This window comes from Lontra canadensis, unplaced genomic scaffold, assembly GCF_010015895.1.
Source record: "Lontra canadensis isolate GAN:19392208 unplaced genomic scaffold, GSC_riverotter_1.0 scaffold4, whole genome shotgun sequence".
NCBI lineage: Eukaryota > Metazoa > Chordata > Mammalia > Carnivora > Mustelidae > Lontra > Lontra canadensis.
Genome location: NW_022630998.1, coordinates 36,038,677 through 36,063,617, shown reverse-complemented (window position 1 = coordinate 36,063,617; position 24,941 = coordinate 36,038,677). Strand labels below are relative to the sequence as shown.

General features: G+C 44.8%; 1 protein-coding gene across 2 annotated transcripts in view; it reads left to right on the top strand.

Annotated features, from left to right (window-relative positions):
- Window positions 1-23,277, top strand: part of SV2C (synaptic vesicle glycoprotein 2C) — a 210,029-nt gene extending 186,752 nt beyond the window's left edge. The window contains exons 10-12 of one of the 2 annotated variants that reach the window (XM_032848182.1): window positions 1,377-1,580; window positions 2,056-2,215; window positions 22,386-23,277. In XM_032848182.1, coding sequence (XP_032704073.1) covers window positions 1,377-1,580; window positions 2,056-2,215; window positions 22,386-22,569 — 548 coding nt within the window. In that variant the 3' untranslated portion in view covers window positions 22,570-23,277. The remainder of the gene's footprint in view (window positions 1-1,376; window positions 1,581-2,055; window positions 2,216-22,385) is intronic. The other variant, XM_032848172.1, reaches the window with a different exon arrangement.
- The last annotated feature ends 1,664 nt before the right edge of the window (window positions 23,278-24,941 follow it).

Here is a 24,941-nt window from a genome sequence, read left to right as displayed (position 1 = left end):
CTGAGCAGGGAGTCTGATGCAGGACTTGATCCCAGGACCCCGGGATCATGACCTGAGCCAAAGGCAGACCCTTAACTGACTGAGCCACCCAGGTGCCCCTCCCTTGAGTAATGTTTGAAGAAAAGAATCGCCCCTCAGTTTGTTTGTTTATAATCCTGGCTTCAAAATTTGATGTCTACCTAAGTGATAATGCCTGAGCTGCAGCGAACGGAGATGGACTACGCATGGCTATGCTTAATCAGACAGTTTTTTATCCAATCCTGGTAATGGAGTTTGGAAAACTGCCCAGGGGAAAAGAAGAGTTGCGGGGGGCGGGGGGTACTGATTGAGCACCTACCATAGGCTGGTTCCTACTTTCCATCATTAGGCATTCATTATCTCATTTCATGAGATAATAGTGGAGACTTGGAAAAAGTAATCTGTCCACATTCATAGACCTGGTAACAGCTAACATTTGAGACCAGTTTTATCTGATTCCCGAGCCCATGCTTTCCCACCCCTGCACTCCGGTGTGTCTGTCCTATGAGTCCAAAATAACAGCCCAGCACAGGGAGGAGTATAGCGCTACCTTGGGCCAGCGCGGCCTTCTTGGTGTTCAGACAGGAAGCAGGTCTGCCCAACTCCCAGTGAGAGCGGAATCAGGTGTCTTCAGGTTTTTTTAAAACAGTGTTTTCACTGCCTTCTAACCCATTCAACCTCAGAAGACCAGCTTTTTAGGCACGTTTTGATCAGTAAGGGACAATAACGGTTGTGATTCCCACTGTCTTTTAGCAGAACCCACCATTCCTTTGCACCTCTCCTTGGATAGATCCAAGTTCAAGGAAAACAAAAACAACAAAACAAAAACAGTGAATGCCAGTGACCTTCCAATAAGGGCAACTCTTACTCCTTTGTGCCTTCCTCCACTTTGACCTCACCTTCTACATTCAGCCTTATGGGTCCAACAAAAGGCTGTTCCTTCTCTTCGTCTCAGAGTCCCATAAAATAGCAATGATAAGGCTGATTCATCTACATTTTGAAACAATTTGTTTTTGTAGTTGTGGTATGGAAGCTATTAGTTCTATAATAATAGTACTTATGTAACATGATAATTAGAACAAAGTAACATTATAAAGGAGTAAGCAAGTAATATAATTAGCAATGGCCAAACAGAAAAAATCAGAGGATAACTAGACTCTAATGTATTCTTTTATTCAACAAACCTATCCTTCATTCAGCTACTTTGTAATGTGAGGTTCTAGAGCAGCCCCTGTGTGTTGGCCAGGACCTGAAGCCCTCAAGTTTACAATACCATGTTTCTTTTCTGAATTCTTGACTGGCTTTCTTCGACTGGGGCACAACAGTAAAGAGCCTGATGAATGTTTTTGTGTCCACAGATTTTGAGCCATATAAATTCATTGATAGCGAATTTCAAAACTGCTCATTTTCTCACAACAAGACGGGATGCCAGATTACCTTCGATGATGACTATAGTGCCTACTGGATTTATTTTGTCAACTTCCTGGGGACATTGGCAGTGTTGCCAGGGAACATCGTGTCTGCTCTCCTGATGGACAGAATCGGGCGCTTAACGATGCTGGGTATGCGCTTGGTTTTATGTACAATAAAATAGCTGCCCTTGCCATCTCTGGGGAGCCTGGTTCCCACTGTACTCCCTGCCCCCTGAGGGATTTGCATCCCACAGAGATGAGGAGAAATCCCTTAAGACCCTTCATTAGGACTAAATCTCAGCAAAAATTATGTCTAATTACATTTCATTTGAACAGTTTCCATGAATTAACAGACTGAAGAACTAATTATGTGTGGCTGATGTATATTCTTCCACTTAAGTAGCTGAGTAATTATTGACGATGTGCATTTCCTGCTTGCTGTGTTCAGAAGGCAGTTGGAGGGGCAAACCTTTATACAGGTGAGCCTACCTGTACCTGAGCTGTTGGAGTCCAGACCACAGCCTCCCCGTGGGATTCAGGTTTGCTGAGAGATGACAAGGACCCAAGGATTATTCTTTCTAAGATGGCAGGAAACATGGCACCCTTTTGTCTTCATCGTTGGCAGGTGGCTCCATGGTACTTTCGGGGATCAGCTGTTTCTTCCTCTGGTTGGGCAGCAGTGAGTCCATGATGGTGGGCGTGCTGTGTCTGTATAACGGATTGACCATCTCGGCCTGGAACTCTCTGGATGTGGTCACTGTGGAACTGTACCCCACAGACCGCAGGTATGTTGAAATGGGCCTCTAGCAAGAGGTGCTCTGAGCTCCTTGGGACTCCTGAAAAGTCATAGAAAAATAAGCCTAACTGTCATTTCCCAAAGGACGTGAAAATCCAAAAAAAAAAAAAAAAAATTGGTTTATGAGGTCATAGTTTTCACTCATACATTTTAAAAAGAAAATGTCAGGGAATGTAGTTGCTAGTAGGAATAAGTAATTGGGCAGTGAAATTAGTGAAGAAATTTACTTGTGTCCATGACTTGGTTTGTTGGTTGACAGTATGAGTAGCCCATACTGAAGTCGTGAGGGGAAGGGTTTGGACCACATTTTCAGCTCTTGGATCACATTTTCACTAGCTAATCAGTCCTGAGAGGACTCTTACTTTCCTTTGTAAGTGTCTGCATGAGCTCTGTATTAAGCAACCACAGAGAAGTCTCTACACCATATCTCTTGACCTTCCTGGAAAGGTCAAGGCCCAAATATCTTGGGAAAGCCCAACACATTTCCAGTTATAACAACAACAACAACAACAACAACGATTGCTATTAGAAGAAAGTTATGCATCAGTCCCAATGTGGAGATAAAGACTTTGCATCTTATATCAGAGAATGGACAAAAAGTTAGTTTTGGGGTCAAGCTGTAGCAACTGAATAATTAAAATAATAAAAGCCCTGTTTTTCCATTTGACATGAGTAAAGACCAATGGCCTTTGCCCTCTTTTATTTTGTGTATACTTTGTCACCATGGAAACCCTCTCTGCTGAAGGATGGGGTCAGTATTTTCTGAACTTTGAAATGGAGGAGGGATTTTTCTAAGACTATGCAGAAACATTTGGGATGAGAATTTTCAATAACATCTATCTATTACTGAGCTTATAGGAACGTTATAGGAACTATATACCCATCTCCCACAGAACATCTCAAATTCTGACAGATGTGTGCTTATCAAATATTCTACTAGGCCCTCAGTAACCTCCTGCTGAGTATTTAGGCTCTGAAAGGAACCATATCCTCCAAATACAGCACCTCCTTTATTCATTCAACAAACATTAATTCTCTTTTGTGAGCAAGCTCCTGGGGTAGATGGCACAGGCCTTGGGATGAGGGTGCTGCCAAAAAGAGAGAAAGGAAGGAAGGAAGGAAAGAAGATGAAAGGAAAAAAAGAAAAGGAAAGGAGGGAAGGAGGGAAGGAAGGGAGAAAGAAAAAGGAAAGGAAAGATTAAGACTATGCAGTATCCAGTGAGCATTATTTTATCAACCTTCTTCCTGCAAATAGGGCCCAGATGTGGATTAAGCTATACATTTAAAATAAACCCCTTAAAGGGGGCGCCTGTGTGGCTCAGTCGTTAAACGTCTGCCTTCATCTCAGGTCATGATTCGAACCCTGCATGGAACCCCGCATTGGGCTCCCTGCTTGGCGGGAAGTAGGCTTTCCACTCTGCCTGATTGTGTTCGCTCTCTCACTGTCTCTCTCTGTCAAAATCTTTAAAAAAAAAAATTTAATAAAATAAAATAAACCCCTTAATGTTAAAGCAAGGCTATGGCATAGCCAGATACCTTTTTCTTATCCATGTAAGAGTTTGATACTATTTTAGATGAATCAGCTGCTTATCCCTCTACCAGAATGGATGAAAGGATGAATATTCCTCTATGGCAAAATCTGACTTGAAAAACAAAAAACAACGAATTGGGCAGTTTCCTCCAATGAGAAACATGGGCATGCTGTAATTCTGTTGTTAAAATTTGATATAATTCCAACGACAGAATTTGTTAGTAAAAACAGAAATTGCTATTTGCGTTTGCTTGGGTCCTCTGAGAAGCAGAGGATAGGACAGAACTAAACGTGTACAGATTTTAGTAGGAGACATGGCTGTGTGAGAGAAAACGGGGATGGAGAAGTCTGGGCATGCTACAGGGAAGCCTGGGCCCGAGGGAAGGAGTAAGGAAGGACAGTAGGGGGGACTGCCCCCCACCTCCTCTGGCAGTCTCAGGAGGGTTTGGCAAGACAATGGAGGGATGGAGCCGGTGCGGGGGCGCAGGGTGACAGCATCTGCTTCCAGCAAGTCCTGTGTGTCCCAGGAACCGGCCAGTAGTAGTACTCCTAACATGTTCAGTTATTAGAGCAGCAAAACGTGGGGATGAATTTCTGAGCTCAGCAGCTGGGGCAGCGACTTGGATGTCCACAATGTGTGTTTTTACTGCAGCCACAGATCTGCTGGTGGACATTCTGCAACTCTTACACAGATATGAGTAGATAACATGCAGGAAGTCAGTTTCCTCGGTGATGGAGAGCTAACTGGTCCTCCAGAGCATTTCTGCCAGGGCCCTAGTGGGAGAGCCAGTCCCATCTCTTCTGTTATAGGCAAAAACTTGCTCTCCCGTGTCTGCCATGCTCCCCTGGGCCACAGAAGGAGTCTCCATGGATCTCTGGCTTAGCTCTTAGAGGAAAACCCCAACGGTGCTGAGTTCAGGCATCCTGTGGCCTCTTCTCCCCATGAAAGCAGAAAAGAATACATCTCGACAGGAATTCTGACTAGAGGTGGTGATATTTCATATCAGAACTTTAGCACTGCCAACTTCTTGCCCAGTTTCTGGAATCTCCTTAATGATCAGAATAAGACACTCTGATACCAGGCCCTGAGCTTAAAAAAAAAAAAAAAAGTAACCTAGGGAGTCAGTTAACAGCCAGCTCCTATCAAAATCCCAATCAGGGGCACCAGGGTGGCTCAGTTGGTTGAGCATCCAACTCTTGATCTGAGCCCAGGTCTTGATCTGAGGGTAGTGAGTTCAAGCCCCACATTGGGCTCCATGCTGATTTTTGTTGAAAACAAAAAATCAAAAATCCCAATCAAAATGATTCTATTTGGGGAACATAATGTAAGGTATAGTCTAAGTGCTGTGATAGTTGAAATCTACATTTGTCAAACACGTTATAGATTTTACTTTTTATGATATGCCTTTGACTTTTACTGGGGGCTACATTTGCCTTTACTGTGAAAACCCCAAGGAGGACAGGATACCATGAATTACAGTGCACACTTCCCTCCGTGCAGAGGCTGCCCCCCCAATATGCAGGGAGCTCTAGGGCCCCCTTCTGAGAAGTTGCTCTGTCCCTTCCTTTCATGTCATAAAAATAGGTAATTCTTCACATTTCATTCTCCGTTATGCAGGGAGGAGGCCTGTCTCTGCTAAATCTGCATGGTCTGGCTATTTGCTTTGTTCTCATTCTGATTTATTCTCTTTTATTCCTATTATATTAATTTTTTTGTTGTTGTTTTTTATATGCTACCCTAAATTTTTTCCTAGAGAGGCAGGAAAGTTCAAGATTAAAATTATAATATACTGAATAGCACTTTCCTGTGCTTAAAAAATGAAACCAAAAAAAGCAATAAGCACTTTTTGTAAAGGAAAGCTCTGTTTTTCTATTGAAAGAATAATATTTCTCAATATTATACTTCTAGCCATGAGGTGTGGGGGGGGTTCTTAATTTTCTATAATTCACAGCAAACACCAGCTGAATGTCCTTCAATTTAACTCAGTTCTGACAGTATTTGCCTGGTGACAGCATCAGATGCTACAGGTTAAGAGCTCAGTTCCCACGAGATTGTCCCCATTGCAGATGCCAAACACAAGTCAGGTTATCACCTGCACTTCTGACCCACTGGCCATAAATTGGAGTTCTCATGACCCTTCCTTGAGTTTGATCATTTGGTTGGCTCATAGAACTCAAGGGAATATTTATTTACATGTACCAACTTTTTATAAGAAGATACAGAAAGAACCAGGAAGAGCCAGATGGAAGAGATGCAGAAGTGAGGTATGAGAGGAGGGCAAGGAGATTCCATGCTCCTCCAGCTGCAGGGCCTTCCAGTACTTCCAGTGTTGACCAATCTGGAAGCTCAGCATCTTGTTCAAGATTTTTTAATAGTCCACCCGGCCATCCTTCTCACTCCTTTGCAGTTCCAACCCTCTAATCGCTTGCTTCTTCTAGGTCAGCCCCCTCCTGAGGCTTTCTAGGCACCCCCCAAGTCACCTCATTAGCATGAACTCAGGTACCATGAGAAGGGTGCCTTATGAATACTGAAGGCATGCATGCCTCTCACTCACATTTTAGGAGCTGGGAACCAGGCCAGAGACAACATGTATTTCTTAGACTGTACCTTTCTACTGTGTCAATGTCACTATGATTCTTCTAGCCTCAAAAGCTCAGCATCAGAGTAAGCATAACACAATGATTGCCTGATGACATTTCAGCTTTTCTCCCAGGTTAGAAAGATCATGGACAGTCACGGCACCTGACAATTTGAGGGGCACAGAAGGGGTTCGAAGGACCCTCACAAATACACATCTTAGTAGAGTCCTTATAAGATGCAATTTACTTATGGAGACGTGAGGGAATCCATTTTTTGGATAAAGCTCGAGGAGTATGTTCTTTGATACTCTCTCACACCAAATATATGGTGTATTTCCCAACACCAACCGACGCTCCGGTTCCGACTCTACGTGGAGCTGGTATCGGATCCTGCAAGTTAAAGAGCTCAGTCACACAAAACTGCCTCTATTTCAGATGCACTCCGAAATGGGGTACCCAGGCAACTCACACTTCTGCCTAGCCAACTTGTGACTTTCCACAACCCCAAAGAGGTTGGGCCATGTTTACTAGACAAAGAAGTGTCCAAGGTGAGGCACAGCAGAGTCTGAAGTGCATAAGCCTCTGTTCCCGTGCAATTAGGGCACGCCACCACCCGCCGTCCGTGGGGCTGCACTCTCTCGTCTGCAAGCTCTCCAGATTTACAGAGGTTTCATCACGTCGGCGTGATCAGTTAAACCCTCGGTCATTGACGACTGAATTTAATCTCCAGCACCTCTCCCCTCCCTGGAAGTTGGGGATTGGGTAAGAGGTTGAGATTTTAACTCTCTCTACACATGGTGGGTTCTTTCCAGAGACCAGCCCCCATCGGGAAGCTATCTAGGAGCCCCTCAAATTAAAGCAGAAATGATATGAAGTTTTCTGTTATTGTGCAGAAAAGGTGAGGTTTTAAAGACTGATACAACTCAGTCTTACCTGGAGCAGGTGAGGGCAAAATTGCTGCTCAGGGAATTCTGGAAACATGTACCACTTGTTCAGAAGGTGGGAATCTAGCAATCTCAATGTTTTTCCCTATAGATGAGGGTTGTTTCCTTTGGCTGCTTTCAAGTTTTTCTTGGTCTTGGCATGGATTTCTTTGGCTTATTGTATTTGAGGTTTACTCAGCTTCTTGGATCTGTAGGTTTGTGTCTCTTGACAAATTTGCAAGGTTTTCAGCCATTACGTATTCGAATATTTTTCTCTTCTTCTGTCTGAACTCGAGTGACATGAGTATCAGACCTTTTGTGATCATCCCAAAGGTCCTTGATGCTTGGTTAATTTGTTTTTAGTCTATTTGCTGTTTCTGTTCTTGGAAACTTTCTATTATTCTCTTCCAGTTCACTAATTATTTCCACTGACTCCTCCATTCTGCTGTTGAGCCCAATCACTAAGCTTTTTTCTATTTTTTCTATATGTTTTCTATATTTTGTGTGTTTCAAGTCTGTTCATGATTGCTTATTGAAACATTATTATCATGACTACCTGAGAATCTTTGTCAGATAATGCTAACATCTCTGTTATCTCTGGGTTGGCCTCTCTTAATTGTTGTTTTCTCAGTCTGTTTGATATCTTTCCAGTTGTTCTTAGAATGAGTGATAGTCAATTGAAAACCAATCTTCCTGTTATTGTATGAGACCTCAAATCTCTTATAAACCTCTAGTTTCTGGACACCTGCCTGTGGGGAGAAACGGATGCACTGCTTTATTATTGCCAGGTGGAGGTAGATGTCCAGTGTCCCACTCTACTGACACCCAAGAGGCTGGGTATCTTCATTATTGCTGGCCAGAAGTGGGAGTCAAGGCTCCCCTCATGATCATGATATGATGGAGGGAAAGAAGGAAGAAGGGAAGGAGCTCATTATTGGCCAGCAAGGGTGAAAGTCCCAGCTCCCTTCTCAGCCTCCTCTATCTAATACCTCTTCGGTGACAATATGGAGTCACCTCATCACAGTTTTGTGAGGGTGGAAGTCAAGGGTCTCTCCTAGGCTTTTGCTGGTGGGTCTAGCAGTTGGGCTATAATTTTTCTTATGTTCATTTGGAGGAGAGAGATTATTATCTAAACATTCTCTGTCTGTCTTGTCTGCCCTATCCTGGTCCTTTGGCTAGAGAGAACAGGGTTTGTCGGGGCTTTTTAAATAATCTGTAGCTGGTGATATTTCCACATTGCCATCTTCAGTCCGAGTCTGAGATCGATGCAGCAAAAGAAAATGCAGGCAACTCCCCACTCCCGAGGTCCCTAGCTCCTCTGCCTTTTTTCTGTCTTTCAGAGTCATCTTATGTTTGCTTTTTAATATCTAGTATCTTTAGCTATGGTTAGTAGGAATGCTCATGAAAGTATGACTGCTCCATCTCCGTATGAATTTTAATATTGTTCACTTACTTAACCTTTTTTTTTTTTCCTCTTTTGAGTGCCTATGATACAACCATGAATAAGTCATTTGTGGCCATTACTCTCACAGAGCTTATGGCAAGTGAACATCAGGTACAATAGAATGAGGTCAGTTCATTGTGAGGGAAGTACATGGTGTTGTGAAAGCAGAGAAGAGGGCTTCTTGAAAGAACTGACATCTGACATCTGAGCTGAGACTGGAAAAAAAGTAGATGAGAGCTGGGCAAAGAGATGGAGAAGGAACATTTCAGTCAGACAACATACGAAATACTATCTGAAAACCTGGGGAGGTAAAAGAGTCAACAGAGGTAAGCAAGGAACAAATCAGGAAGGAGCTTGTAAATTGCATTATCCTAAAGGTGATGGGGAGCCTTGAAATGTTTTAAGAAGAAGAGAGACAAGATCAGGCAAGGTCTGGTTTACTCTGGTGCCCAGAAAGGAGGCAGGAGGACTGGTTAAGATGCTGAAAATAGTAATGTGAACTAGAAAAATGTGGGTAGGAAAGGAGCAAAATCAACATTCAGCATGTTCACGGTATTTAGAGATATAATAAACAAAACTTCATGGTAAGTTAGATGGTGGGGTAAGGAAAGAGATCATCAGAGATGATTCCAGTTTCTGCTTGTGCAGTTGAGGGAATGGTGATGGTCATTTTGAGACTGGGACACAGGAGGCAAAGAGACAGTTTGGGCTGGGGTCAGGAAAATAATGAGCTGCCATTGTGGACATGTTGGGTTTTCATGTGAACGTAACATTGTCTGATAGGCATTTGGATAATTTTGTTTGGATGGCAGAAAGACACCTGAGCTGGGGATAGAGTGTTCATTCACTAATTCTTTAAACAGATGATTTTGGAATATGTATCATGTGGCAGGAGTTATTCTGGTTCTTGAGGTAGAGCGGTGAACAAAACAGACAGAAAATCCTGGCTTGATAGAGCTTATGTTCTATTTGGGAAAAGACAGTCAATAAATTAAGTAAAGTAATACATCAAATGGTCCTAAATGCTATAGAGAAAAATAAAGCTACGCATGGGCATAGAGAGCATCGGGGTCTGGGGAATTATAATTGTTAACAGGATGGTCTAAGAATATGCAACTATAAAAGGGAACATTTGAGCAAAGATGCAGGAAGATACTTGGGAAGACAACATTCCCGGCAGCAGCAACAGTGAGTGCAAACGTCCTAAGCTGTAAGTGCAGGAGACCAGTGGGAGGAAGGGCAAAGAAGCTTGTCACATTGGAGCAGCCTGAGCAAAGTGGACGGTAAGAGGCAATATGTCAGAGTAGACATGAAGGACTTCAAACTTCATGAAAATCCATGGGAGGGTTTGGGGCCAAGTAACGACATGATCTCATGTATGTTTAAAAGGAGAACTGGCTTTTGTGTTTGATATATGCCACAGACGTTGGGGCGCCTGGGTGGCTCCGTTGGTTAAGCAACTGCCTTTGGTTCAGGAGTCCCAGGACGGAGTCCCACTCAGCAGGGAGTCTGTTTCTCCCTCTGCCCCTCCCCGCCTCATGCTGTCTCTCTCTCTCTCTCTCTCTCATTGTCTCTCAAGTAAATAAGTAAAATCTTTAAAAAAATATACTACAGAGGATCTGAAGTGGAATCAGGGAGAGTAATTAGGAGTGCACTATAACAATTCTGGCAGGATACAGTAGTGCTAATGGACGTGGTAAGAATTGGTTAGATTCTACAAATAAGTTGAAGACCAACAGGCCTTGCTAAAAGATTGGATGTGAAGTATGGGGGCTAGGTGGTGGGGGGAATACTCAGAATGATCTCAGGGATTTTGACCAGAGCTACTGAAAGCCTGGGGGTGCCTTGGCTGAAATAGGGAAGACTGTGTAAGAAGGAAGTTAAGGAGGAAGTATCAGGAGCTCAGTTTTGTTTCTATTAAGTCTGAGATGCTATGGAATATCCAAATGGAAATGTTAACTAGGCAGTTGCATGTATGAGACCAGAATTCAGAGAAAGGCCTGGGTGTAAGGTAAAAATTTGAGTCCTTTCAGGGTACAGATAAATTTTAAAGTCATGATGTCAGATGACACCATCAAAGGACAGCGTATAGGTAGAGAAGAGGGGAGTTTGAGGACTTAGTCCGGAGACACGGGAGAATTCAGAGGTCCAGTTGACGAGAAGTCAGGAAGAAAGATTGAGAAGGAGCTAGGAGTGAGATAAAGAGAAAAGGCATAAGTTAGGTCCTGGGAGCACAGTGAAGAAAGTAGTTCAGGAGGCAGTGATCAGGCGTGATAGATGCTGGTGATGGACCAAAAAGATGAGGGGAATTGATGACTCAAATTGGGGTTATGGCAGCAACCAAGTTACCAACGTGACCGTAAAAATAGGGTCCTGCTTACTGGTATCACAGCAAAAGCCCAGTGGCCAGACTGCCATCCACACAACAAGTGATCCTGAGGGAAGCCCTGGATTGACCTACCTTGAGGTTTGGTGGACCTCTGCTCCCCAGACTGGGCTGAATCCACAGGTGGGAGAGAAATGACCCCATGTGTAGAGACAAGAGGGCCTTCGGGACAGTCAATGAATGTACACATGTGCATGTTTGAAGACAAGCAGCTATCCCTTTGTTCTTCTGCCTTCTTGTGACATCACTCTTCTGGCTCCTGGGCTGGTGACAGTATGTGGACTATAGGATTAGAGAGGCCTGGCAGGTAGTACAAGGCAAAGGAAACAGAAAACAGAGGCCTTCAGAGGAATGTGTCTGAGAGGGCAAAGGGACTCTTCTGGGGATAAATCCATCAAGGTAAGCGGATCCAGAGTCACCAGAGCAGGTAATAATAGAGGCCACAGGATTAGTATACAGGCTAGAAGATAAGGAGGGGTTCAGTGGGCTGGAAACTCAGGCCAGGAGAATAGAGAACAAAAACCCAGCCTGTCCACACGTGGTCAAGGAGGTAAGAAGGAGGAGGCATCATCACCTTGCAAAAATGAGGCCTGACACCAAGGAAAGGCTGCGTAAGTTAGAATTCTCTATATGCTCTATGCTTAGTACAATGGGACAATAATAGGCAGCTGATTCTCACTCATGTCCATTGGACTGTCTCTTGCCCAGGGCCAGAGCGAGCTCAGATACAGGCAGAGGCATCAGAACTCACTGCATGGGACTTGGAGGAGAGGAAGTTGCCTCTCTGTTCTCACACTCACCATGGCTGACTACCTCCATCTGATCTTCTCTCTTCATCCCAACTCTGCACTGACAGCTGGGGATCCTTGCAGAGGCTGGCTTCCCAACAGCCCCAAGCATCTACCGCAGTGACTGGGGCTCAGTGGTCCATGCAGCATGCGTCTTCCTCCAACTCGATTCAGAAGCGTGACCTTGAAGGAAAGAGTAGTACTTGCAGATCTGCAGGGATCCCTGCTGGGAACTGGGAATGGTGGAAAAAGCAAACGGAGTTGAGCGTGTGTCCATGAGGCTGGGAAGTCAGGATAGCTTTGAAAGCATGATAAGGGAAGAAATGGAGAGAAGAGCAAAATGATAGATCTTTGGAGTGTGAGCATTACTGAAAATACAAGTTGCTGTATAGTATTTTGACAGCTTTGAGTCATCCCTACATGCATCAGCCCTTGTCCTGTGTCAAAAATAAGCAGGGATCCCATTATCTGTAATGGAAACAATGGGCAACTGATGAGAGATTCTTCTAGTAGATGGGAAATAGGACAGCAGCACTGTGCCGAAGAGAGAACAGATTTTCCCAGCTTGCAGAAATCTAAAAGGGGGCGCCACCCACTGGACAGATTGGTCCAGGGGAGTTTCCTTTTTCTACCATTTCTCCACACCCAGGTGCTGCCACCATCTAAACTGTCTCAGTCCTTCTTGGGCTGGGAGATGCCAACACCAGATCCCATCCATATATTGAGTTCACTCAGGGCTGGTTGGAGTCCAGCCCCTGTATTCTAACAGTGAAAAAAAATAATGACTTTTCCCTCATCTCTTCGCATCTTCAAAGAGTGAGCAATATGTAATGATAGGTTGACCTGGATTTACCTAGGATTTGTTAACTCCATCCTTTTGCTCCCTTCTTTTCCTCCCCTCCTTGGTTAAGGTTTTAGACCACCTAAACATAGCCACATGATGTAAGAGACACAGGCACTGGGTCATTTGGGTTCTCAGTTCCGGCCTGTCATTCTGTGTCCGGGTGGTGACGTCCTACTGCCACCCTGTGGGGGTGACAGAGCTCCACTGCTAACACTGCCTGTGTCTTTACAGCCCAGTGGCCGCTGTGACCCTTTCTCTGTGGAGCTTGGGGTAAGGAGCTCCCACCTTATTAAGTGGTGAAACCTAAGCTGTCCCTGAACCAGCAGGTCTGTGTCCTGGGTATGCATCCAACAATGTGCTCCTGCCTTCCATGGCCACCAACCCCCCGCCTTTCTTCCCCCTTGCACATAGTTTCAGACATGACCTCAGAAAGCATTTGAGAGTCAAACTCTGATTGTTCCCACCTGCTATTCCCTGCTCGTCCTGAGCAGATGCTGCTGTCACCCAGTGCCGTGGGATGCTCCTTTTCCTCTGTGAGCAAAACCAAAGCATACGCCCAGAATTCTACCACCCGAAGCCCCTCTCCATGAGGACTGTGTGTAATGAGACAGAGTAGTTCCCCATCCCCTCCCCAGTCTCAATCCTGAAGGTCTTTAATCCTGGATCTCATAGTGACTAGCTGGGTGACCTCAGGGAGACCACTCAGCAAAACTGTGCCTCATTGGTTTGAGATACAAAATGACATCCCACATCTGTGGTTATGAAGATGAAGACCTCATTTAATTTTTTTTGAAGATTTTGAGATGAAATATTCCTTCAACTCTCTTGTCTAACTTTTCTATCATTTCTACCTTTATAGACCTTATCATTGTATTATATATGTCTCCGTTTTATGCGACCTGAGTCATTTTGGCCATTCAGGCAATGTCAGACCCTTTTTGTCTCTGGCAGTGAAAAGTGGAGTGGGGGGGGGGAGTGGATGTGTCTGTCACCCACCACCTCTCTCCAAGGTGGTGTGTTACAATGGCAGCAAATTCTACCAAATGTGTGCAGACGGGCACAGCCGGTTCTTGACCCCAGGGAACACTATCTCTCTGCCCTTGGGGACTAAACAAGCCCTCACAGGAAAGGGCTATGGGACCATCATGAGTTACAATCGACAGCAGGACCATCAGCACTGGGGCTGGTCAGGCCTTTAAGTGTTCAGGTACAGGACCAGCGGGCTCTAGAACCTGAAGTCTCAGCCAAGGGTACCATTCCACCCGTTTGAAGTTGCTGGGATGGGAGGATGCTTGTTTATCCATGGTGCTACAAGGGCAGAACATTCTTTCCAGTCAACTGCATATCAACCACTCCATTCACCAATGAAACATTGTCTCTGTGTGCATTAACAGACTTTCTCATGCAGATTTCTAAACTGATGTGTAAAGCCCTAAATAACTTTCTCTGGCCTGATAATTCCTGATTAACATGTTTTAAATTCTAGAGTGCAGAACAACTTCTCTTTGTACTGAAGTGCTTTTAAAGCAAATTAGCACCAGGACATGTAATGATAGAATGGTAATGTGTGTGTTTGTTTAGTATCTGTTTCCCACTAGAATGTGAGCTCCTTCAGGACAGGACTTCGTTTTCCGTATTTATTAGCATAGCTCTAGGTGAATGGGAGAAAGGGAAGAGAAAGGGATGCCTTTTAAATTCTCCTGGTTATGGGCTACAGTTTTTCCTCCTCATGTGGGATCTAGCACTGCATGCGTCCTCCCGCATCTAGGTAAGCTAGTTAGGCCTGTTGTGAGTGAGAAGCATTCCTCTTGCCTTCCCTCTGGCTGCCCTCTGCACCCCTTTCCACTTCTGCCAGCCAGAGCCTGTGACCTTACGATGCTTCAGCCTTCAGCTCCCCCTTGGCCACACAGCACTGCCTACTGGAAACCCTCCTCCTCTTCGCTTCACCTGCCTCCATCAGTAGTCAAGTGGAGGCCTGGCATGGCCAGAGAATAGCTTAGATCAGTCTTTTAGGCTTTCTGGAGCTTGGTTTCCTCATCTGAAAAATGGAGGTGAGTCAGGCTTGGTGCCAAGGATTGGTGCCAAGGATTTAGGTCATCTAATTTAGCCATATGTGATTGTCACTCCAAGCCTACAAGAGTAAGGAGTCTTACTCTATTTTCTAGAGAGGAAAATGAGGCACAGAGAGGGGAAGAAACTTGCCTGGGTCACTGAGGCTCAAACTCAGCTCTGTGACTCCTCGGTGCTGCTACCAGCACAGACCTACCTACCCTTCTCCTAGCCAGTCTGGGTGGAGCTCTGGTAATTGGCTTCGAAGAAACTCACCTGATAATTGGGATATCCAGTCATGTCCACAAATGCTGGCCTTGGATGAACTCCAAGTGGCTTCCCAGTGCTTGCTTTCCTTCCATCATTATCTACTCTGGTCCAGGCGTTCAAGGACTTCCTACCTAGCCTCATCCAATATAAGGGAAGACACAAAGACTTCCATTATGGCCTGATGGTGAATATTTGCATATCAACAGCACAAGCAATGGGAAGACCCTTGGTGCGGATGGGGATGGGAGGGAGGAGGAGGGCTACTTTGGGCCCAAGGATTGCTCTTGGCTCACAAAAAAAAAAAAAAAAAAAAAAAAAAAAAGTCCTTCTCTGCTTGTATGTACAGCAAGGCCTGCTTACAGTGCTCTAGGCGCCATCTTCCCAGGTTAAGGAGGACACATGAAGACCACACACATATACACACTACTTACTTGGATGAGACAAACTTTCTCTTTCTTTGACGCTCAAGAAAGTAATTGAATTCAGTTTTTTCTGACTTAAGAATGTGAAGTTAGAGTTAGACTGGAATCCATAAGTAAACATGGCCTGACTAAGGCCCATTGGGATGCCCTTTACAGAAATCTGCTTCTAGCCTATTTTGAAGATGTCAGGAAATTCCTTAGTTCCTTCCACAAGTAACTTATGTGTCATTGTGCCTACCCTAAAGGGGCACCGATGAATGAATGGAAAGTCTCTCCAATTCTGCCATAAAGATTAGGCTGAATCCAGACAGGTGAACCCTGAGCTTGTACAAGCCAGTTCTTAGTGGGGGAGCAAGAAGAAGGAACTCCTTCAGCAGGGAGAACCTCCATGGTTGTCCAGAGTTCAGCCTGCACAGCGGCTACATAGGAGTTGGAAGAGAAAGAAATGATTCAGGTTCTGTGAGAAACGGATTGCCTCTGGGAGAAATGAGCTGTGAAAAGTAGCATAAATAAGAGAACAGGAGCAGGGACGGGGAAGAAAAGAGATTGGATGAAGCCTTTGCCCCAGATTCTTCTCCTGGGAGTCCCACTCCCCCCGCCCCCGACCCCAATCATATCATAAACATTTTCCCTCACCTATGTTACACTGCCTGATATTTCCTAATGAACACATCCAAGAGAATGAGGTCTTGAATGTGAAGGTGTTCGTTGTAATAGCATTCATGTTCTCCCAGTTTGGAAAGCTCCTAACTCTCCCTATGGTATGGTTACAGATATAATGGTTATATGCCTCATCATTTCATTTTCAACAAAACATAAACAACATGGAATGGTTTTATTAATGATTGGGGGAAAAGCAGAAGCAAAACTGTATAAATCCTGTGATTTGTAAAAATAAGGATATGACTGGAAGCACACTAAAGGGAAATCAGAAATGAAAACCATGTTTTTGGAGGGGTAGAATGGATGTTTTGCTTTTGTAATTTCATGTAGCATATAATAGTAAATCCAGATAAATTAAAAAATGCAGTTATCTCTGGAAGAATCCAGGGTCATCAGCCCTGGATACACCTCAGAGGCATGCAGCACCGTGTTCTAAAAACTATGCAGGTGATAGTATGCACCCAGCTCTGAGCAGCCCTGGGTGAGACTCTGGTCACACGGGGCCATGCAACCGAGTTCCGCCAGATTGCTCTTCTGACCCCACCTTAAAACAGCTAAGGAAAGGGGTGCCTGGGTGGCTCAGTTGTTAAGTGTCTGCCTTCGGCTCAGGTCATGATCCCAGGGTCCTGGCATCGAGGTCCGCATTGGCTCCCTGCGTGGCCAGGAAGCCTGCTTCTCTCTCTCCTGCTCCCACTGCTTATGTTCCCTCTCTCGCTGTCTCTCTGTCAAATAAATAAAATGTTAAGACCAAATAAAACAGCTGAGGGACTGGGACACTTGTGTGGAGGGGGAGGCATGCCATTTGTTGTGCAAGAAGCCTCTGTGGGGGTGTCTAAGACAGACTGAGTGGGGTACCACAGAGCTAAGTTAGAGACATAGGAGGGTGTTTGGAGAGTCAGAGAACACCTTTGTGCACATTCCATCCTTCACCTGGTGAACTCTTCTTGCTCCTTCAAGATGAATTCTCTTCTCATCCCTCCCCGCTGAGGAGTCTTCCCTCAGTGTCCCCACCCTACCCTGAGATCACCTCTGATCCCCTGCACCCCTGTAGTACCCTGTGGCTAGCTGTACTACTGTCCTGAGCATGTTGTGTTATCACGATCTTTTTGTATCTATCGTAATGCAAAAGGGGACTTTGTCATATTAATTTTGGGCTCTCTGGTGCCTAATGTAGTGTGTGGCACATAAAGCTTAATGATTGTTAAATGAATAAATACACAGAAGAATGTATAAATTAGGACTATAGTAAGTATCATTTTGCTTCTTAGGCAAATATTCAAGGGGTTTCTAGTGCTCTTCGCATCACAGTCCAGTAGCTCAGATGGATTCAGTGGTGAAATAGCTTTTTTAGATAAACCTGAGAAACGTGCCATCATCTGTAATGCTGTTTCCATGAGAAAAAATGAAATTCATTTTGTTCTTTCAAGAGCCAACTTCTGGATGAATCACTAGGTCACAAGTTACAGTAGTTCCTCCTTATCTGAGGTATCCTTCATGCAGTTTTGGTGACTGACTCATGTCCCCCTCCGGTCTGGAAGCAGATGATCCTCCCCCTGACACAGCATCAGAAGGTCAATGGTAGCATAATAGCACGTCCCAGCACCTGCGTCACTCACCTCACGTCATCTCCTCATGTATGCATTTCCTTGTCTTAAGCCATCACAAGTAGTGTGAGTGAGGACAGGGGTGCCTGACTGGCTCAGTCGGGGGAAGCGTGGGACTCTTAATCTCACGGTCAGCTTTGTGAGTTCAGGCCCCACACTGGATGTACAGATTACTTAAATTCTTTTAAAAAAAGAAGAAGAAGAAGAGTGAGCTCAGTGTAATATTTTGAGAGAAAGAGAGATCACACTCACCTTTTATTATGGTATATTATTATAATTGTTCTAGTTTATTGTTAGTTATTGTTAATCTGACTGAGCCTAAATTTAGAAAGTAAACTTTATCAAAGGTATGCATATATAGGAAAAACATGTATATATAGGGTTCGGGACTATCTCTAGTTTCAGGCGTCACTGGGGGTGTTGGAACATCTCCCCTGCAGATGAGACAGGGCTACAATATTGCCAATTGAAGAACTGCCTGTACCTGCCAACATGCTCCTTGCTGAGCCCTTAGTATTTCTTTTCTTCTTCTACCAATGAAAATACAAATGAAAACAAGAAGTTTTCAACTTCTACCAATGATCTAAGTTGTCCAGAAAATGTTACTTCTAAAAGTTTAAGCAAAGGGAATGTTTCCATTTTATCCCTTAAGAGGTAAATTCCATGAGCTGAGTCTGGATCTCCCCCATTTCAGGCCTTTTCAAAATGAACATCTAATTTATTTTCCTGATTTCAGCAGTCAGTGGGACAGATCCTTCAGCCAGTGTTGTAAACCATGGCTCCCAGGGGCATGGCGCCCACCATGTGCCACATGGCCTACAAGCTACTATTATTCCGCATCCCTTGCTCTTCCCAGGAGCCCCATAAAACCCACAGCTGACCTGCACTGAAGTCAGAAAAGCGAAATTTAAGAAAAAGGCCAAATGTGAGGGCAAAACTTTCCTCACTCTATCCAGGATGGTGCCAGTGGTTTCCTTTTCCCAGCCTCTAATCCAAGCTAAAAATGATATAAATGAACTGGAACCCACTCCAGTTGGAAGGCCCTGGATAAACCACAGTCAGACCAGCCTCAGGAGGGATGCTCTGGTGGCCACACCCCCAGCAGCAGAGTGAGCAGCTCTCCGCACTAGCCCTGGGTTCTCACACAGAGGGGGTTAGTGATACAGGACAAGGCCACCTTGATAATATGTGGAACAGGGCTGCCGGGGTTCCAGGGTAGTGTTTGGGGAAAGAATTACCATGTAAAAGAGTTAAGTAGGTCGAGCAAGAATTGAAAACAGGGGCGCCTGAGTGGCTCAGTGGGATAAGCCTCTGCCTTCGGCTCAGGTCATGATCTCAGGGTCCTGGAATCGAGCCCCGCATCGGGCTTTCTGCTAGACGGGGAGCCTGCTTCCGCCTCTCTCTCTCTCTCTCTCTGCCTGCCTCTCTGCCTACTTGTGATCTCTCTCTCTGTCAAATAAATAAAAAATAAATCTTAAAAAAAAAAAAGAATTGAAAACAAAGGATTCTGGCTGGAGAGGTAGGGGAACAAGGGATGGAGTTCACAGAAAGATCACAGTTCATTCAACTGAAAGATCAGTTCATTCTTTCTCCTTGATACTTGTTGGTTAAGAGAAGGCATGGAACATCTTTGGTCTGAAAAAAAAAATTCAGTAGCTTGTCCTGCTATTGAGAAGTCAGCAAGTCAAATGCTGAGCTCTGCAAACTCTGAGCTCCCACCCTCAAAGGACTTAATGAGCATGGGGTGACTTATAGTTTGTGTGTCTCTAGAAGTTCATGGCTTTCCGTTAAGTAAGAGCAAGGGAATAAATGAACTCATAGTTTACTTACTTTATAAACAGACAACCAGCAAGGGAGAGCCACTTTGAGAATGATTTTGGTAACACAGCTCTGTGTCTGATACATGGGAAACCGTACCCCACAGCTCACAAGTATTTGAAGAAATAATTTATTTATCCAAGGAAAGGATGGTCACATTTTCTTGAATGCCAATGCTAACTTAAGGGGGTTAAATGCTTTGTATCCATACCAGATTTTCGTGTAAGGAACTGCCTCGACTTGGTAAATGAAGATGGAGAGTCATAGAATATAAAGATTTGATCGTTCGGAGTTTTTTTTGAAGCTTCAGATACCAGATGCTCCCGATACGTGTCTCTTCAGTGCTGTCCAGAAATCTCAGAAAGTTGTCCATACCATAAGAAGACAGCCACACGTGTTTTATACACTGTTCAGAGTTACGGCTTGGGAAAATGCAGTTATTTTAACCCAGCTGTAAACTCTGCTTGGGTCATTCTGCAGTTTCAGCACCAAGAGACTTCTTCCTACGGAAGAATGTTTTCCTCTTATCGGCACCATACACACTAGCCATTTTCCCCACACCGATACAGTTTATCTTACTACCAGAAGATGTATTTGGTAATTTATGAGCCTAGAAACTGGAAACTAAAATGTGGTTTTTTTAAAAAAGCGAAGGAGGTCAGTCTGAAAGGCTACCTACTGTAGGACTCCAACCATCTGACATTCTGGGAAAGGCAGAATTAGAGACAGTAAAAATGTCAGTGGTGGCTGGAGTTATTGGGAAAGAGGAGGAATAAGTAGGGGGAGCCCAGGGACTTTAGGGCATTGAAACTATGACTCTTATGATACTGTAATGGTAGATACATGGCATTATACATTTATCAAAGCCCACAGAATACAAAACACAGAATGAACCCTGACTAAACTATGGGCTTGAGTTAATAACAACATACTAATCCTGGTTCATCAATTGTAAACCTGTGTACCACACTGAGATGTTAAAAATAGAGGTGCAGGGTGAAGGGGTATATGAGAACTCTCTTTGCTTTTCACTCAGTTTTTTTAAAAAGCCAAAAAGTACTCGAAAAAAGTGTTAACGAACAAACCGAGTTCAGCCTCGTGGCCTGTCAGTGAGGTGGGGAAGGCGGTGGATGATGACGTCATTCTCCTGAAGTCTTCCACAGTCCCCAGCATGTATCCTCCAGCAATTTCATTTGAAAATAACTCTCAGTATATTAAATCTTACCTTTCTAGTGGTCGTTGCTATTACTAGTCTCTTTATTTAAAAACAAACCAAAAAGAAGAAGCTTATAAAATTAGCTTACACTCTTCTCAAGAAGTTCCTGTTTTTGGGGCGCCTGGGTGGCTCAGTGGTTAAAGCCTCTGCCTTTGGCTCAGGTCATGATCCCAGAGTCCTGGGATCGAGCCCCGCATCGGGCTCTCTGCTCAGTGCAGAGCCTGCTTCTCTCTCTCTCTCTCTGCCTGCTTCTCTGCCTACTTGTGTTCTCTGTCTGTCAAATAAATAAATAAATAAATCTTTAAAAAAAAAAAAAAAAAAAAAGAAGTTCCTGTTTTTTTGTCAGAGATTGTGTTACACGTACCCTTCCACATTCCACACAGTTGGTAATTTTGCCACACTGCCAAGACCTGCTTACTCTACCTTCTAGGTGTCTTGGCCAGAAAGAAAGTTGGTGCTTGCTACCTCCTTTTAGGTCTGTTCTGACCAGTCACTGGCCCTGGACAAAATCACAGGCTGAGTTCTATAGGAACTCAGTGTAATCCTCTCTGTGGTATGGGAAGGAGGGGAAGGGTGGATAATAACCACAGTGAATATCTATCCTCTGTAGAAAATGGCATTAGGAACAGCTCAGATACTGATGAGTAGTTGTGACTTGTAGAAGGAAACCCAATACTTACCCATTTTCAAATCAAAGGAAGAGGTGTACTAGATGCTGTATTTTATAGCGTATAAAATGCACTTCCCTCTGGAGGGGAAAAAATGTGTCCAACAATAATCTTGTGTTCAATTTGCCTTGAACACACAGATATATCCGGTGACAGACAGGAAAGTGAACTGACATAGAGGCCAAGGGAATTCATATTATGTCACGATGTCTGTGGTGTCAGTACCCTCATGAACAAAATTAAGTTTCCTACCTATAAGTGCAGAGTAGAATCACAATCAAATGCCAGCAGAAGGAGCAAGATCTTCTCTACTCTAGGCTGACAATCCGATTCTCCCCTATAAAATTTTCCTGGACGTGATTTTCCACACAGAACTCTGATGAGAATGGAAGGAGTGCTGTTAGCTCATGGTGGGCCACCAAGTTCAGCGTTCAGTGTCTGCCTGCCACCAAAACACGTGTGAAGACAGCGTGATAATTCACCTCTATGGCACCCAAAAGATGAGGAATACAAACCAGTCATCTATTTTCTCTGAAAATTCCATTACTTTAGCTACTTAGAACCTTACATGTTAACAAAGCTCTGAGGAAGGAGGTAGGGGGGAAAAATGAAAGAAATATGTGATCCTGTATTCTAATTTACCTCTCGAAGAGAGAAGAGACTTTTCGCCCTGGAATGTTCTTCCTTTCTGTTCATGGTAAAATGGAACGTCTGGGCAGAATAAGAATCAGTTGAGGTGAGGAGAAAATCAACAGAGGGCTGAAGGGACAGTACCAACAGCTGAGGTTCTCTACCTCCAGACGGGCTAGCACGCATTTCATTACTTGCCTTAATGAGACACAAAACTCTTCAAGAAGGCAATCCTTGGAAAATACCTCCTAGGACATTTGTGTCTAAGGTTGCATCTGGGAAGTCACTTTATCAACCCTGTCTTGTGTCTCTTCCCCTTGCAGGGCGACAGGCTTTGGCTTCTTGAATGCCCTGTGCAAAGCAGCGGCCGTCCTTGGAAACTTAATATTCGGCTCCCTTGTCAGCTTCACCAAATCGATCCCCATCCTGCTGGCCTCCACTGTGCTGGTGTGTGGAGGACTGGTGGGCCTGCGCCTGCCGGACACACGAACCCAGGTCCTGATGTAATGGGGAACAAGCCATCCGTATACTGCATCTCTTTCTTCTGCCCTGTGTCGACCCTCCGGACTGACTCAAGGCTTCAGATTTTTTCAGATCTCAAAAGGTGGTAAAAGATCGGAACACTAACTCTTACTGTGACTGAAATGTAGATGCGTACTGTCCTGCCCCTTAGATGTGAGTTTGCAGTGTTTTTCATGCCTTCTTACCTTTCCTAACTGGGATGCTCCCAGCTCCCAAGAATCAGTCCGTGGAAGCATTATTTTAAGTGTCCTCGTCAGCCAGGCCTCCCTAAGATTCTGCTCACTAAAGGCTGAGGAGCCTGGGCTGCCGTAAGAAATAGATCCTGCTTCTGACTTCACATTCACGAGAAATGTAAGTTGGCATATTATTGCATTTGTGCTGAGGAGAGGGATTCTTTTTTTTTTTTTTTTTTCAAACAGAGTGATATTTCCTGTTTACTTAGAAAAGGACACCCAGCAATTCTTGCTGTGACAGCAGGGCCTTTCAAAGAAAACCATGTTGTACCACACGGAGCTGGGTGGAGCTCTTTGAGGCCTGACAGGGAAGGTGGCCTGCTAAAACGAGAGAGAAAGGCTGTGCCGTGAGCAGCAAAGATCTGAGTGAACGACAGAAGCCGGATTTCTGCCCCATTCCAGTCCTGAAAAATCTGAGGAGGGAGCTGGGGTAGAGTTTATGATTGTGACCTATGGGCCAGAATGTTAGAACAGAGACAGATCTTCTGCCTCTGTTTACCACATGCCCCGCCACCACCCTCCCCCTGCTGTCTTCTCCCCACCCTCACCCCAGCTGCCCTTGATCTTGCCAGGGAGCAGATTCCAAGAGAGAAAGCCACTTTCTGAGCCCTGGGTCTGCCTGCCTGACTCTGCCCTTCATCCAAACTGTGTTCAGTCTAGAGATGGTCAGTCCTCTCTGTTACTGTAAATTGCCCATGAGGAAGAAAGTCCCCCTCCCCCCAGAACCATTTGGAAATGCAAAATGCTACCGTGAGGGTGCCACCCTTTGGTGCCCCCACGCCCTTGACACTGGGCTTCCTCACTGGCAGTGCTGAAGTGGGTTTTCTCCTCTAGTTTCCACTGGTCTGGGCGTTCCCCCTTGTCTGGCTCTTTGCAGAATCCCAGCCTGCTTAGTCCGAGCAAGGGGCCCTCTGGCAGGCAAGGGCAACGTCTCTGGTGGTTTGGGGCTGCTTGCTTTACCTCTGCAATCTGCCTGGGCCTGGAAGACAGAGGTCAGCAGGACATTCCCATGGGCTGTCAGCTATGTGACCTTCTCACCCCTCGGGCCTGCCCCTCCTCCAGGCTCATCCTTTTTACTCATCTTCTTTGAAATCTGAAGCCTCCTTATAGACTTGCAACAGTGACCAGCAGCCAGGAATAAATCCCATATTAAAATAATAATCCTTTTTTTTTTTTTTTTTTAACTCTGTGTTGTCAAAGGGTTATCCTTGTTATAGTCTTTCCAGCAAACCACAGCCCTGGGGCCCCGGGAAGGGAGAGCCTTTGTTTCCAATAGCCATTCCCTCCAAAGCCCCTTCCTAAGCCTGAAGGCACCCTTCCTCCCTCTCCCCTTCCTAATGGTGCTCCTGGAGCTCCAGAGTACAGAGTTCCGACTCTGAAATGTTTCTTCCATTAACGTAGCCATGGATCAACTACCCCCTTGAAGTCATTCAGGTCTGTAAAGGGGACAGCGTGGTGTGGGAGGCTGGCAGGAGGAGGGTGGTTCCCTGGGAAGGCCGGCTCAGGGCCAAAACAGCAGCAAAACGCCAACCCCAAACCGCAAAGGTGTCAGGAAGAGGGAGAATCAGTCAAGACTCAAAGGGATCTCTTAGCCAGATGCCAGCAAATCAGGGAAAGAAATGGAACCGACTCTCACTTCTGCCTCTGTAATATTACTGGAGAACAAACCTAGCATTCACACAGCCCAGGAAGGTACCCTGTATATTATCCGTCCATGTGGATTCATTTCCCTACCTACCCACCCCTTGATTCATCTTCTTAAAAAAGGCACATGTAGGAACCCGAGCGGGTCATTTTAGCTGAAGACAGCATGTACAATAACCACTACCAAAGTAAGATGTGTATGTTCACCAGCCCATTCAGAAGCAAGAGAAATGTGCATGGATGTCACTGTCTCTAGTCTTCTTAACTTTCTGGAAGTCAAATTAGTCCAGTAAGCAAAGTTCACAATCATAAATGTCTCACATGTCTGTTGTAGCTCTAAATGTGTAGGAAATCTCCTGAGCTGCTGAGCATAGCAGATGTAGAGTTTTATTGGAATGCTGATTGGGTCAGAATGGGATAAACGAGCCGAACCCCACTTCGTGAGACCTGACACCATGCATCCCCTTCAAAAGGACCTTT